Consider the following 13,994-nt stretch of genomic DNA (forward strand, 5'->3'; position numbering starts at 1 on the left):
CTGCCAAAATTAATATTATTGATTGGTCTTCCCCAACAGAGCCGCCAACATTTACAAAGCGAATGGAAAATGCTACCTGCGTTCTCGGTAAGAAAGTGGTCTTTGAGTGTGTTGTCAGTGGCTCTCCCAACCTCTCTGTGCAATGGCAAAAAGACGGGAACTGGATTTTGGAAGATCCAAAGATAGAGAGAACATTTGAAAAAAATGTAGCCACTCTCAGAATCCCTGCATGTGAAGCGGATCACAGCGGGTCATACACTTGCCAGGTGATGAACGAGGCCGGACAGGATAAGTGCATTGCCACCCTGGCAGTCCAAGGTTTGCTCGACAAATCTCTGCTATCTGATCTTGGTCTGCTGTGGCAACCACTATAACAATGATACTTTATTGCTATGCAGAACCTCCTCAAATCTCAGAGAAACCTGAGGTGGTAAAGGTGACGACTGGAGATCCGGTCAGCCTGGACTGTAAGGTAACGGGCTCAGCTGAGCTCAAAGTAAGATGGATGAAAGATGGCAAGGAGCTTCAGTCCATCAGGCAGCACAAGTTGAGCTTTGAGAACAACATGAGCAGCCTGAAGATTCAGTCAGCTCAGAGAGAGGATGAAGGAGATTACATCTTTGAGGTGTCCAACCACATCAGCAGCTGCAGCTGCACAGTCAAAGTGGTTGTATTAGGTCAGTCCTTAAAGCATGCGGTATATAATACATCCTGCTATTTGGGCCAGATGTGGATAATGACTTTCTGTTTTAACAGAACAAGTCATCCCACCAAGCTTCATTAAACCCCTGACAGACATGCAAGAGATTTTGGGCTCCTTTGTTCAAATCGGTTGCAAAATATCCGGTTCCATTCCAATCTCAGTGGAATGGCAGAAAGACGGAACCAAGATCTCAAGTGGCGTGAAACACAAACTTATTCAGCAGGACAATTCTGTGTATGTGGAAATTGAACATTTAGAAATTTGGGATGCAGGGTCCTACTCTTGCAAACTGAACAATGCAGCGGGAAGTTGTGAATGCACTGGATTCCTGAAGGTCAAAGGTTAGACTTTGTGTTCAATTTGAACTGGTCACTGACTCTACAAACACTGCCTTAAGCCCATACATCTTTCTATCCTGTCTTTAGAACCTCCCAGCTTTGTGACCGTGCCTGAGTCTCAGGCGGCCATACCCAACACCACGGTGCGCTTCAAAGGAACATTCAAGGGAACACCACCATTCATTGTGAAATGGTTTAAGGATGACACAGAGCTGATGACCGGACCCACTTGTCTCATGGGACTGGAGGGGCTTTCATGCCTCTTAGAGCTTTATTCAGTGGGTGTCAACCACAGTGGTGTCTACTCCTGTCAAGTCAGCAATGACGCTGGTTCTGTACGCTGTAGTGCAGACTTGATGGTCAAAGGTTGGATACTCGTCTTGTCAGTCTTATCTTCTGTGTCTTAATCAGCGTTAAGGCATACCTCAGGCCAAACTAGAGATTGTTTGTTACATTTGGTTAGAGAATTGGTCAGCTTTTTATCAGCATCAATGTGTGTTTCTTTTCTGAATTTTTTCTGAATTCATGTCATCCAAGACTATTAAGCCCTTTTTCAAATCCACGAGCTAATGTGAATGTTTTGGCTTTCCAGAACCACCAGAGTTTGTGCTGAAACTCCCTGCCGATAAGTGTGTGAAGCAAGGTGAGCCACTCCGCCTGGAGTGCAGAGTCACTGGTACCGGACCTCTCAAGGTGACCTGGTACAAACAGGACACTAGGCTCACTGATGGTGGCAACTGCAGCACGTCATTTATTGATTCTGTGGCTGTCCTTGAGCTGTTCGCTGCCAATTTTGATGATGATGGAGTTTATACATGTGAAGCTCACAACGATGCTGGCAGTGTCAGTTGCAGCACCACTATAACTGTAAAAGGTTGGTTTATTGATGACTTCGTCTTCAATTTCAGTGACTGTCACAGAATTTAAAGCTGTCATCCATCAGCTGTAATATGAAATGTATTTTTGAGCAAAGTATCAGTTTTTGTTTTTTGACTCGTGTTCTAATGCACCAACAAGCACGATGTTCAGGTCACGTCCACAGCAGGTTCACCAGCAAATATTCACAACTCTTAGTCAATACTCCTTTAGAAGCTAACGAGCAGGCCTCTCAAGTTAAAAAAATGAGAGACCCTTTAACAAGTCCGCCATTGTTGTCCCAATTTGAACTTCGGTGTGAAGTTTCAGCCTTATTTCTCTATTTTTGAGGTCACCTCCACTGGCAGTGGCCAATTTTCCTGAAAACTGTGGGAGAAGGAAAGCCAAAGCTTTTGGATTTCAGCTTTAAGGCTTTTGCTGTCTATAATTTTTTGTGCCTCTTTAACGGTTTACTGGTATCTCCATAGACCCACCATCATTTATTAAAGTACCTGAACCGGTAGAGGAGCTGAAAGGGAAGGACGTTGGTCTTTACTGCGAGATGCGTGGTACAGCTCCCTTCCAGATTACATGGTTCAAAGACAAAAAGCCTTTGATGGACAGCAGGAAATATAAGATGTTGAGCGAAGGGAGCTCGGCCACGCTGCACGTCATCGGGATTGAGCTGGCGGATGCCGGCCAATACGAGTGCAAAGTGTCAAACAGTGTAGGAAGCGATATCTGCCACACAGAAGTGAAACTCAGAGGTCAGTAGACTTGAGTCAGTTGAGAATCCTAATTAGATTTCGACATGTGTCACTTTGCTGACCTTTGTTCGTCTCTCCAGAGCCACCATCTTTCGTGAAGAAACTGTCAAACATGACGGTGATTCTGGGACAGGAGGTGACCCTTGTGGCCACAGTTCAAGGCTCTGAACCCATTACTGTGTCCTGGGTTCAGGACAAGGATCACATTCTCAGAGACGGTGACAACAGGAAAATCACCTTTGAGAACAACCAGGTTGCTCTTAAAGTACTTGCGGCTGACGCAGCGGCGGCAGGCAGATACACCTGCCAGCTCAGAAACGATGCTGGGAGTGTGGAGTGTTTTGCTAATTTGACTGTTCTAGGTTGGTAACAATATAATTCTCTCTTTCTCCCCAAGTTCTCCTCCTTCCCCTTCATAGGCAACACTGTAAACCCCTTTCTACTACTTGTGTGTCACTTCCAGAACCGGCCAGGATCGTGGATAAGCCTGATGCTCTGAGTGTGACTGCAGGCGATATTGCCGCTCTAGAGGTCAAAGTGTGCGGCACCCCAGAGCTCACACCTAAGTGGTTCAAGGACGGTGTGGAGCTGGCCTCCGGGAGGAAATACAAAATCTCATTTACCCGGATGATTTCCAGCCTAAATGTGCTGTCGGCTGACAAAATGGACTCAGGAGAGTACATGTTTCAGGTCATGAACGAAGTCGGGAAGGATCTCAGCAAAATTAATCTCACTGTCCTAGGTTGGTGTTTGACTACAACTCACTTTGTCTTGATAATGCAATGTGAGGCAACTGTCCAGGTCTTCTCTCTGACTCTTCACTTTGCAGAACAAACCAGTATTCACTTGCCAACATTAAACCTTCCATTATAGAGTTCTGATGGGAGGAAAAGCTCATTCTATCTTTCCATCCTCAACAGATAAAATCATGCCGCCATCCTTTACAAGAAAGCTGAAGGACTGTAACGCCGTGGTTGGGCACGCTGGTGAGATGGAGTGTAAAGTGTCTGGATCGCCACCATTCACGATTACTTGGTATCATGGTGGCGAGGAGCTTCATAGCGGGCCCAATCACGACATATCCTTTAGGGACAACAGCTGCACTCTCAGGGTGCCCACGCTCAAGCTGTCTGACTCCGGACTCTATAAATGTAAGGCCGTAAACGAGGCAGGATTCAGTGAGACGACAGCTTCCCTCGAGGTCAAAGGTTAGCTGTGTCTTTGTCACGATTGTCCTTAATTCATTTCTCTCACAGCTTCATTTACTTGTGGAGACCAAGAATCTGGCTCATATTTTATTTTTATCATTTGGTTATTTTTTTTGATAAAAACAACCCCGAATGACCAAAGTTCTGTATGGACCATTGCATATTAATGATCAACTATGAAGATAAAACAGTAAGAAATGCAATAAAGCAGGAGCCATCACATAGACGCTCAAGTCAAGTTTAAGTCAAGTCGAAAGTGCAGACTTTAAACTGTCTTTAAATTGGTCAGGGTGGCAGTGGCTCGGGAGGTGAATGGAAGACGCCCAGAAACCACAGGATTGGTGTTTCAAACCCAGCTTCCTCCATCCTAGTTACTGCTGATATGTTCTTGGGCAAGAAACTTCAACCACCTTGCCTCCAGTGGCATCCACACTGGTGTAAACAGTGTTCCCTCGCTCTATCACAGTTCACCTTTCGCGGATTCGCTGTTTTGCGAAATTCTTCTCTTTTTTTATTACAGCTTTTGAACGCATTTACAGGCCGAGCTTGGCCCTTTAAGAAGAATTGTATTGTGAGAAGTTAATTGTCTCTCTCTTCCCTCTCTTGTCCGTCTGCACCGCTTGTTGTTTTCTGTGTCCTGATTGGTTGTAGACCATTGTCAGTCAATCTGCTTCTGCCCTGCCCTGTCTCCTGTGTCATTGCTAGCTTGCTAGCTTGTAAATTAATCTTTGGTTCTAAGGAGGAGGATGTTGTCACTACGCAATACGTACCCGGAATGAAATCAGGGCCGAGCATGCGCGAGGACTGCGTCACTTCCTCCTTTAGCAAATTTTTACAACAGTGCCTCTACGACGTCACATCTTGTGGTAGTTATTATTTTTTAAATGTAATAACATAAATGGTCAATAACCATACTTCACATATGTTTTATAATGGGAGGTTATTTTATGAGTGACTGTTGTTAAAATACTTTGTGAGCATGCGGATGTTTCTCTCGTTTTATGACATCCATCAACACTGAGCTAGGTAAAAACTTATGTAATGCATGTAGCGTGGACGTAAACGTCATATCCTGTTACGTATAACACATAAATAGAATAAAACACATAAAATGCATTGATATTTCAATGTAAACGATCATAAGCAGAGTGCAATGATGGATTAATCTAGAGGATGAAGCTAGAGGTTTTTTTTCTAAACGGAGAAATGCCAACCATCAAAACATGTCTTCTTAGCAAATGCTTTTGTGTGTATTTTTTCAGTGATGAAAAAAAAAACCTAAAATAATTCCTAGAACAAACAAAAGAGGGCTTATAAATTAATTGTACACTTGCACCATGGATGTGGTATAAGAAAAAAATGATCGATTATGTTGTAATTTCTCAAATTTCTATCTATCTTAATAACATTTTTGGGAGTCTGGGCGGGACGTATACTGCTTGCTGCCGTAAAATAGATCGACGGATGGCGTAGATTACACATGCCTAACATGTGACTGCCGGAAAAAAAAGGCAGACCGGATGTACACGTGTTGAACCCACTTAAACCGATTGCATTCCGTGTACATATTCTGGAGTGATAGACTGCAACAGCAGGAGTACTGCAGCAATATGTTTTAACAAGGATACAAAAACACTACAGTACATGAATGGTGCCAGGACGAAAAAGCACTGTCACAGGAGTGAAATACGTGTGAGTGACTATAATTTCTTGTGTCTGACCTGTGAGTTGATCATTAAAATTCAAACAAAGCTTTGAGCTTTTTTGAGTGTGTTTAAACAAGAGAGAAATGTGAGAAAATGTTATTGCCTGTCTGAGAAAAGTATATAAAGTGTATGATGAGGGGTTTTACAGCCTTAAAACATATATAATAATTGTAAAAAATTTCACTTATTGCGGGCCATTTTGGGAACCCATCCCCCAAGATAAACAAGGCAACACTGTATATATAAATTAACGTTTGATGGCGGTCTGCCAACTGGCAGTCGCTTTGCCCTCAAATGATGCGTTAATGCGCATTAATAAGCATATACAGTGCCTTGCAGAATTATTGGAACAGTGCGGCCAATTCCTGTATTTTTGGTGTAGGCTGAAAACATTTGGGATTGACATCAAAAGACCAGACCATTTTTCTTTCCAGGTATTCACATCTAGATTAGATGCAAAATTTCGAAGATAGCACCTTTTGTTTGAAACTACCCATTTTTCATGGGAGCAAAAGTAGTGGAATATGTTACTGAGAGGTGTGTTTTGTTGCCCAGGTGTGTCCTATAGATTGCTTATTCAATCAATAAATAGCACTGAATGTGTACACTTAATTTCAGATTGGGTAGCATATGTCTTGCCTGTATAGACTGCATTTAGAGGTGAAAACAACATGAAAAACCAGATGTCGAACAGGTAGATGAAGAAAAAGATCAGCAGTAGATGACAGAAACATTGAGACATTGTAACGATGTAACGAAAGACCCTAAAACAACTGTGACATCAGCAATGACCTCCAGAGAGCAAGGGTGAATGAATCTCTATTGGTCTTTATTTACAGCTCTCATAATGTTTCTGTCATCACATGCTGGTGTTTTCCTTGGTCTACCTGTTTGATGTGTATTACTTAGTACACCAGTTGTTTTTTCTTCATCAGGAAATTCCAAATGGTTGTACTGGCTTTGACCAATGTTTGTGCAATGCTTCTGATTGATTTTCCATCATCTCTTAGATTAATTTCAGAATTTCATTGAGAATTGCTTGTTTTTCACTCCTTGACATACTCTACTTTTCATGCGTAGACATTTGGTGCTATTTATTGTTTGAATAAGTAATATAATAGGACACACCTGGGCAACAAAACACATCTGTCCGATGTTCCAATACTTTTGCTCAAATGACAGCTGATGGTTTCAAACAAAAGGTGCTATCTTGTAAGTTGTGTAATAACTGCAAATAAAAGCTGAAATGTTGCTCTCTGGTCTCATATTCATCTTTTGATGTCAAACCAAATCCAAATGTTTTCAGTTTACGTCGAAAAAAAAAAAGGAAATGTCCTCACTGTTCCAATACTTGCAGTGGGCACTGTAAATCAAATACATTATTTTTATTATCAATTGTCAAACAATTAGAAATTGTTATTAAGTAAATCAGGGTAATCAATAACATTCACCAGGATTTTGCTTCTGTTTCATCATGTTTGTTGTGCATTTGGAAGCGAATTTGAAGCAGGATGAAAGGAGAGCAATCCACTTGCAAAGTGATAGTATCTGCAGCCAATAAAACATGATACCATCTTCCTATTGGTGGAAAAATCTCCACATTAACTAATCAAGGCCAAACACAGCCACCATGTGGACAACTGACAAAGCATGCAATGCCTCTTCACCTTGGCTGTGCTTAATGTTTAATGATGTTATATCCATCTATAATGAGGTGGACAAAAACATGTGTTTTAATGGGACACATTATTTGTTGTATACATGGTAGATAGTTTGCACATAATTATACATTTAAACTTGGATTCTAACTTATAACAAAGAGTTCAATACACATGTTCAAGATTTTCACAGTAAAATGTAATATTTCCCTACTTGGATTTTAAGTTTTGGGGTGATCAAGCCCAATGTGTTTTTATACAATGTTAAAATAAAAAAAATAACTGTACAGTCACAGATGTGAGGTTTACCGGAAAAAAGGAAACCAACCAAAGCAAGATTTTAAGGTGAAATATAAAAGTAAACACAAAAGTTGGCCAAAGCAAGAAATGGACCCCTGAGGTTTAGCCTTTTAGTGCTCCAAAGGCAGCTCTAACCTGCAGGGGCCACCACTGAAAAAGTGTCCTCTAGCTTTTATTGTGTCCATGGGCACTTCTAAGGCAACTTGTTTGATGATCTCAGTGTTCTATGTGCAGTGTAACTCCATGAAAGCTTAGATAAATTTGTATTGTATACAGAGCCGCCATCCTTTGTGGTGCCGCCCCAGCCGACTGAGGCCTTGCCAGGATCTGACGTGACCTTCTCGGCCATTGTCAAGGGCAGCGCCCCCCTCAGGCTGAAGTGGTTCAGGGGAACCAAGGAGCTGGAAGCTGGACGGGGCTGTAATTTCTCTCTGAAGGACAACCAAGTCATGCTGGAGCTCTTCAGAGTAGACAGAAGTCACGCTGGAGAGTATACCTGCCAGGTCATCAACGATGTGGGCAAGGAGAGTTTCCCCGTCAACCTGATGCTCAAAGGTCAGTTGACCATTCTCCATGAAATGCACTTACTATAGTTGTGTGCTCAGTGTTATCTGGCAAATTAAATTTAGCTGTAAACAAATATGATCGCACTGACCCCGCCCAGAGCCAGCATCCTTTGTGAAGAGGCTGAAAGACGTGTCAGTCGAGAAAGGCAAACCTTTGACGCTTGAGTGTTCCTACGCGGGGACTCCAAAGATCTCGGTAAGCTGGTTCAAAGACAAGCAGCAGATCTTTGCGTCGTACAAGTACAACATGACCACGACCGAGAGCGCCTGCATCCTGGAGTGTCTCAGCACCGAAGATAAGGACGCTGCTGGGATGTTTTCTTGTCACGTGTCTAACGACGCCGGCGAGGATACCTGCGAGTCAACCGTGACCATTCTGGGTCAGTTCACACTTCCCCTCACAAAATGCCAAAATGCATTAAATTGAAATTACCTCAAATGTAAGCAAGTTGAAAAAAATGTCTCAGTTAAGAAATACCCTGGGTACAAACCTAACTAAACCAAATTGCTTCTCTACAAGATTTTACTAAAAGTACTTTGTTTGATCATGCTAGCAGGCAAACAAACAGAAAACAAAGTGTCCTTGGTTGGTGTAACAATTGACGTACAATCCAGTGTGCTATGTTGCATTTCATATGTTGTTCTCTAAAAGAAAGCTGCCACACAAGCTTGGTCCAGCAGGGTTCACTCTGATGTGTTCGCCCCTGCAGAGCCGCCTTATTTTGTGGAGACACTGGAGCCCATGGAGGTGACGTCAGGCGACGCCGTGTGCCTCAAGTGTCACGTGGCGGGGACGCCTGAAATCAAAGTGTCTTGGTTCAAGGGCGACGGCAAAGTGCGCTCTAGCCCCACTTGCAGGTTGGAGTACACCAAGGGTGTCGCCTGCCTCAAACTCAACAAAGCCACAAAGGCCGACATCGGCGAGTACACCTGCAAGGCAGAGAACAGGATTGGCTCCGTTTCTTCCACATGCCGACTTAGCGTGCAAGGTACCCCTCGGCTCTGAAGGTTTAGCAAAAAAACTTTAAACACATGACCTCAACACATTATCTTTTTTCCACCCCAGAGGCCAAAACACCACCATCCTTCCCCAAGAAAATCACCAGCCTCCAGCAGACCAAGGGTCAAACCGTGCGTTTCGAGTGCCGTGTGGCCGGGTCCTCGCCCATTGAAGTGTCATGGCTGAAAGATGGCCAGCTTCTGGGCCAGGGGGAGGAGTTCTCCATGCTGTACGATGATAACACCGCCGTGCTAGAGATCAGTCACAGTGAGCTTAAGCATTCAGGAGAGTACACTTGTGTGGCAACCAACAGTGTTGGCTCCGCCTCCTGCAGAGCAAAGCTTACCTTGCAAGGTCAGTGAACATGGTCTTTGAACATGGTCAGGCAAGATCAACTCACCGTACGACAGACAGATCAACTAACGTTACCTTTTGTCTCTTTCCCTCCTGCAGAGCCCAGGTATCCTCCAGTCTTTGACCGAAAGTTGTCGCCAACACAGGTGGTGACAGTGGGCGACAGCATTGAACTCGAATGTCACATGACCGGCTCTGCCCCCATTAAAGTCACATGGTCCAAAGACCATAAAGATATTCGCAGTGGCGGGAATTATAAGATACGATTCGAGGACAACACGGCCCACCTGAGCATAGTGAAGGCTGACAAAGACGACTCGGGCAGATACTTTTGCCATGCCTCCAATGACATGGGCAAGGACTCGTGCTCCTCTGATATTGCTGTGAAAGGTACTTTTGTTGGTGACCGTGTCTTTGTGCCAGAACATTCCTACTATGTCTCCTGACTGGCACCTTGCTTGTTTTAAGAGCGCAAAAACCCTCCGGTGTTCACCAAAAAGCCGTCAGAACACATGGATGACATCGAAGGCAGGCTGGTCAAGATGGAGGCTCGGGTCTCCGGCTCGCAGCCGGTGACAGTCTGCTGGTTGAAGGACGACGCAGAGATCTCCAGCTCAGACAAATATGACATCAGTTTTAAGAGTAACGTGGCTGTGCTGTGCATCAAGAGCAGCCAAGTGATTGACAGTGGCAGGTATACCTGCCACGCCTCCAACGAGGCAGGGAAAGCAGTCTGCAATGTCAATCTGGGCATCTCAGGTGGGTTGTCGATCGTTTCGAGCATGGCTAATGTTTTATGTTGAAGCGTGTTCACCAGTGTGGCTAACATTGTGTAATTTGCTCTTCAGAGGCCAAGAAGCCACCGGTGTTCGACGTCTCGCTCAAACCAGCGACCGTGGAGGAGGGCGAAAAGCTCAGTCTCAGGTGTCACGTCTGTGGATCCCCTCCTCTGACGATTCAGTGGTTGAAGGACAGGAAGGAGCTGCTGTCGGCCGGAAGCACCAAGATTAGCTTTTCTGATGGGACAGCCTGTTTAGAGATCGGCACCACTTCCCGTCATGATGCTGGCGACTACATCTGCAAGGCCACCAACGATGCCGGCAGCGAGCTTTGCAGAGCTAAAGTTACAATCAAGGGTAAAGAGCTTCTTCATTGCTCATAAAAATGTCTTTTTAGTCTTTGCTTACGTTGTATTGTGCTTAAAGATAAAGAAGCTCCGCCTCCAACTGAAACTGCTGCTGATGCTGCTCCCACTAAGAAGCTGGAGCAGCTGTTCTTCATCGAGGAGCCAAAGAGCGTGAATGCCACTGAGAGTGAGACATCAACAAAGCCAGATTGTCGTCTTCTTCTTTCTGTTTAAGATGATGACCGTGTGGTTGGTGTCTTTGCAGAGGGCTCAGCCACTTTCATTGCCAAAGTAGGCGGAGACCCCATTCCAAGCGTCAAGTGGATGAAGGGCAAGTGGAGGCAACTCACGCACGGCGGCCGGGTCTCCATCGAGCAAAAAGGCCAAGAGGCCAAACTGGAGATCAAGGAGGTGACCAAGTCTGACTCGGGCCAATACAGGTGCGTGGCCTCCAACAAACACGGCGAGATTGAGTGCGGCACCGACCTTCATGTGGACGAGAAGAAAGCGGCAGCTCAGCTGGAAGGAGACCTTCGAGCCAAACTGAAGAAGTCAGTTTTCTCAAAAAGATTAAACTAAACACTTAGACATATGATATAGTGTATATGTATATACAGTATATATGCAGTGGGGAAAATAAGTATTTGATCCTCTGCTGATTTTATGAATTTACCCCTTTTTCAAAGATATGAGCAGACCATAATTTAAGTTTATTGTAACACAGACAGAATGTTAAAAAAAAAGAATATGAATATGAGCCCAACAATTGACTGTCAAACATGGATCTGGAAACATTCTGCTTTGTTTCTCGGACCAAAATCCCTCCTGAGATGTGTGCAACCCTGGTGGACTTATCACTCTAACTGAGGTGAACTGATCGATAAGTCCAGGCTGCCAAGTCAGGTTAAGGCATTATCTGTTGTGTCATTGACTGCCTCGAGGCCACCTGGACAGCATCTGAGTAGGCAGTCTTGCACAGCATGCATTACAGTCTGGTCAGGAAAGCCACAATCACATGCTGGGCTATCTTTCTTCTTTTACTGATGGAGATGATGGGCTGTATTAGCATGGCAATGTCATGGCAAGTCCATGCCAGGACTGCAACCCCGATGACCAACTACAAGAAACATCTGACCTCTGTGCTTGCCAACAAGGGTTTCTCCACCATATTTTCCTTTTAACCTTTTTTTCTTTTTTACCTATTTTACTTATAACCCTCAATCAAATACAAATTGATTTATAACCTTTATTTAATGTTTTTTTACATGTCTCCAGCCTACCATAACAATTCTGGACTGTTTATATCTTTGTAAGGGCTAAATTTACAAAATCAGCAGGTGAGCAAAAACTTTTTTCCCCACTGTATGCATCTAAACTGAATTTAGATGAAGATACAAATAATCCGTTGGAACATCTTATTTTCAAATGTCCAAACAGTCCCACAAACCTGGCTGGAGTACAGAGGACTACAGGGTGATACCTCATGTGTGTTTTTGTATATGACCACTTGCACCCCCTTCCAGAAGAAGACAAAAACACTTAAGAGCATTTAGTGTGGATCTTAAACCTTAAACTTGTTTCGCCCGCAGGACTCCGTCAAAGCAGAAGAGTCCTGAGACAGATAAAGACATAGACATTGTGGAACTGCTGAGGAACGTGGACCCCAAAGAGTATGAGAAATACGCTCGCATGTACGGAATCACCGACTATCGAGGACTGTTGCAGGCCATTGAGCAGCTCAAGCAGGAGAAAATAGAAGAAAGTGGAAGACCGGTCAGAGCGACGGTTGCTAGACATTGTGATACATAGGAAGAACAGTGAGTAATGGAGTAATTGTTGTGGCTGTTGTTGACAGGACGTGGAACGTGCACCTAGAGAGCCTGACGAGGACATGGCACGACTGGTAGCCGACCTGCAGAAAAGGATGGAGCGGACTGAGGTCAGTCAACCGCAGCAAAATCGCTGGTCCGTAGCCCAAACATTTTGTGCCGTCACATTGCTGACAACAAGTGTCCTCTTGTCCTGCCTGCAGCCCGTCACCGTCGTGAAGGACATCTCGGATCAGTCTGTCTTGGCCGACAATGTGGCGGTGTTTGAGTGTGAGATCAAGATCAACTACCCTGAGATTACTCTTTCCTGGTACAAAGGCACCCAGAAACTGGATACTAGCGCCAAGTATGACATCATCGTCAACGGCGATTGCCACCAACTGAAAATTAAGCAGTGCCAGGGGTCCGACCAGGGAAACTACAGGGTGGTGTGCGGGCCGCATATCTCCAGCGCCAAGCTCACAGTCCTGGGTCAGTTCTCTGCTGGGTCCTGATTAGTTTTGTCTATTTAAGACAGTCTTCAATTCGTAGTTGTTAGTATGAAGAAAAACAGAAATAGGCCAAGAATCACAACACATGATCACACCACCGTACAGAAATAGAGACTAAATGAACCATATCCAATAATATAAGGTGCAGACGCATTCAGACATTTTTGTCTACATGTGATTTGACATTTGATTTGCCCACTGACAGGAACCCTGTTATTTTGCTCTTTCAGAGCCTGAGGTGGAGAAGCACTTGCAGGACACATCGGGTAAGGAAGGCCAGTCGTGCACGCTGTCTTGTCAGTTGTCCATCCCTAACGTCGAGGCTCAGTGGTTTAAGAATGGCCAGCAGTTAGAGATGAAGGGCAGGTTCACATCTGAGGTCAAACACAAGGTTCAAAAGCTTCATATCAGAGACCTGAAGACTGACGACCAGGGAAGATACACGTGCAAGTACCAGCACCTGCAGTCCTCGGCGGACCTCTGGGTGGAAGGTTTGTACCAGGAAACCTTCTTGACCTTTTGCTGGATGCTCATTCACTAACCCTCTTCTGACATCCCCTCATCAAAGCCAAAACTAATCTGGGACTAGTTTTTTGTCCTCCTCTTTCTGGGATTGTCTCCTTCCTTAACATCTCACCGAATATTTTCATCCCATTGGTTGTCATATTCCATCTACCTTCGACTCCATCAATCCATCATCCTAGCATCCTCTGATGGTCCCTGCTAATCTTCATGTGGATGTTGTGTCCTTTACTTGTCTTTCCCATGCCTTCTCAGCTGTGACAAACGCGTTCACGTCTTTGTCTCTTTTAGTTGAACAAATTCATTTCACCAAACGCATCCACAATGTCGAAGTCAGCGAGCGCCAGTCGGCCACCTTCGAGTGTGAAGTGTCCTTTGACAACGCTATCGTGTCGTGGTACAAAGATACCTGGGAACTGAAAGAATGCCCTAAGTATAACTTTCGAAGTGAGGGGCGAAGACATTTCATGGTCATCCGAAACGTAACCGTTGAAGATGAAGGTGTGTAGAGCGCCACAGAGGCCCGTCACAATTACCCTTGTGTTTTTTTCATGACTGGAATGTTCATGGT

The 13,994-nt window shown here is 44.5% G+C and overlaps 1 protein-coding gene across 1 annotated transcript in view; it reads left to right on the top strand.

Annotated features, from left to right (window-relative positions):
* ttn.2 (titin, tandem duplicate 2) overlaps nucleotides 1-13,994 on the top strand; it is a 195,375-nt gene that overhangs the window by 59,668 nt on the left and 121,713 nt on the right. Inside the window, exons 59-81 of the mRNA XM_054786449.1 lie at nucleotides 40-318; nucleotides 399-677; nucleotides 757-1,044; nucleotides 1,129-1,407; nucleotides 1,634-1,915; nucleotides 2,385-2,663; nucleotides 2,744-3,025; nucleotides 3,127-3,405; nucleotides 3,584-3,871; nucleotides 7,812-8,090; nucleotides 8,200-8,481; nucleotides 8,812-9,090; nucleotides 9,168-9,455; nucleotides 9,555-9,845; nucleotides 9,924-10,214; nucleotides 10,304-10,591; nucleotides 10,661-10,768; nucleotides 10,847-11,132; nucleotides 12,171-12,354; nucleotides 12,437-12,520; nucleotides 12,614-12,881; nucleotides 13,132-13,392; nucleotides 13,715-13,924. Of these exons, the coding sequence (XP_054642424.1) occupies nucleotides 40-318; nucleotides 399-677; nucleotides 757-1,044; nucleotides 1,129-1,407; nucleotides 1,634-1,915; nucleotides 2,385-2,663; nucleotides 2,744-3,025; nucleotides 3,127-3,405; nucleotides 3,584-3,871; nucleotides 7,812-8,090; nucleotides 8,200-8,481; nucleotides 8,812-9,090; nucleotides 9,168-9,455; nucleotides 9,555-9,845; nucleotides 9,924-10,214; nucleotides 10,304-10,591; nucleotides 10,661-10,768; nucleotides 10,847-11,132; nucleotides 12,171-12,354; nucleotides 12,437-12,520; nucleotides 12,614-12,881; nucleotides 13,132-13,392; nucleotides 13,715-13,924 (5,934 nt within the window). The remainder of the gene's footprint in view (nucleotides 1-39; nucleotides 319-398; nucleotides 678-756; nucleotides 1,045-1,128; nucleotides 1,408-1,633; nucleotides 1,916-2,384; nucleotides 2,664-2,743; nucleotides 3,026-3,126; nucleotides 3,406-3,583; nucleotides 3,872-7,811; nucleotides 8,091-8,199; nucleotides 8,482-8,811; nucleotides 9,091-9,167; nucleotides 9,456-9,554; nucleotides 9,846-9,923; nucleotides 10,215-10,303; nucleotides 10,592-10,660; nucleotides 10,769-10,846; nucleotides 11,133-12,170; nucleotides 12,355-12,436; nucleotides 12,521-12,613; nucleotides 12,882-13,131; nucleotides 13,393-13,714; nucleotides 13,925-13,994) is intronic.

The sequence above is a fragment of the Dunckerocampus dactyliophorus genome, chromosome 9, assembly GCF_027744805.1.
Source record: "Dunckerocampus dactyliophorus isolate RoL2022-P2 chromosome 9, RoL_Ddac_1.1, whole genome shotgun sequence".
NCBI lineage: Eukaryota > Metazoa > Chordata > Actinopteri > Syngnathiformes > Syngnathidae > Dunckerocampus > Dunckerocampus dactyliophorus.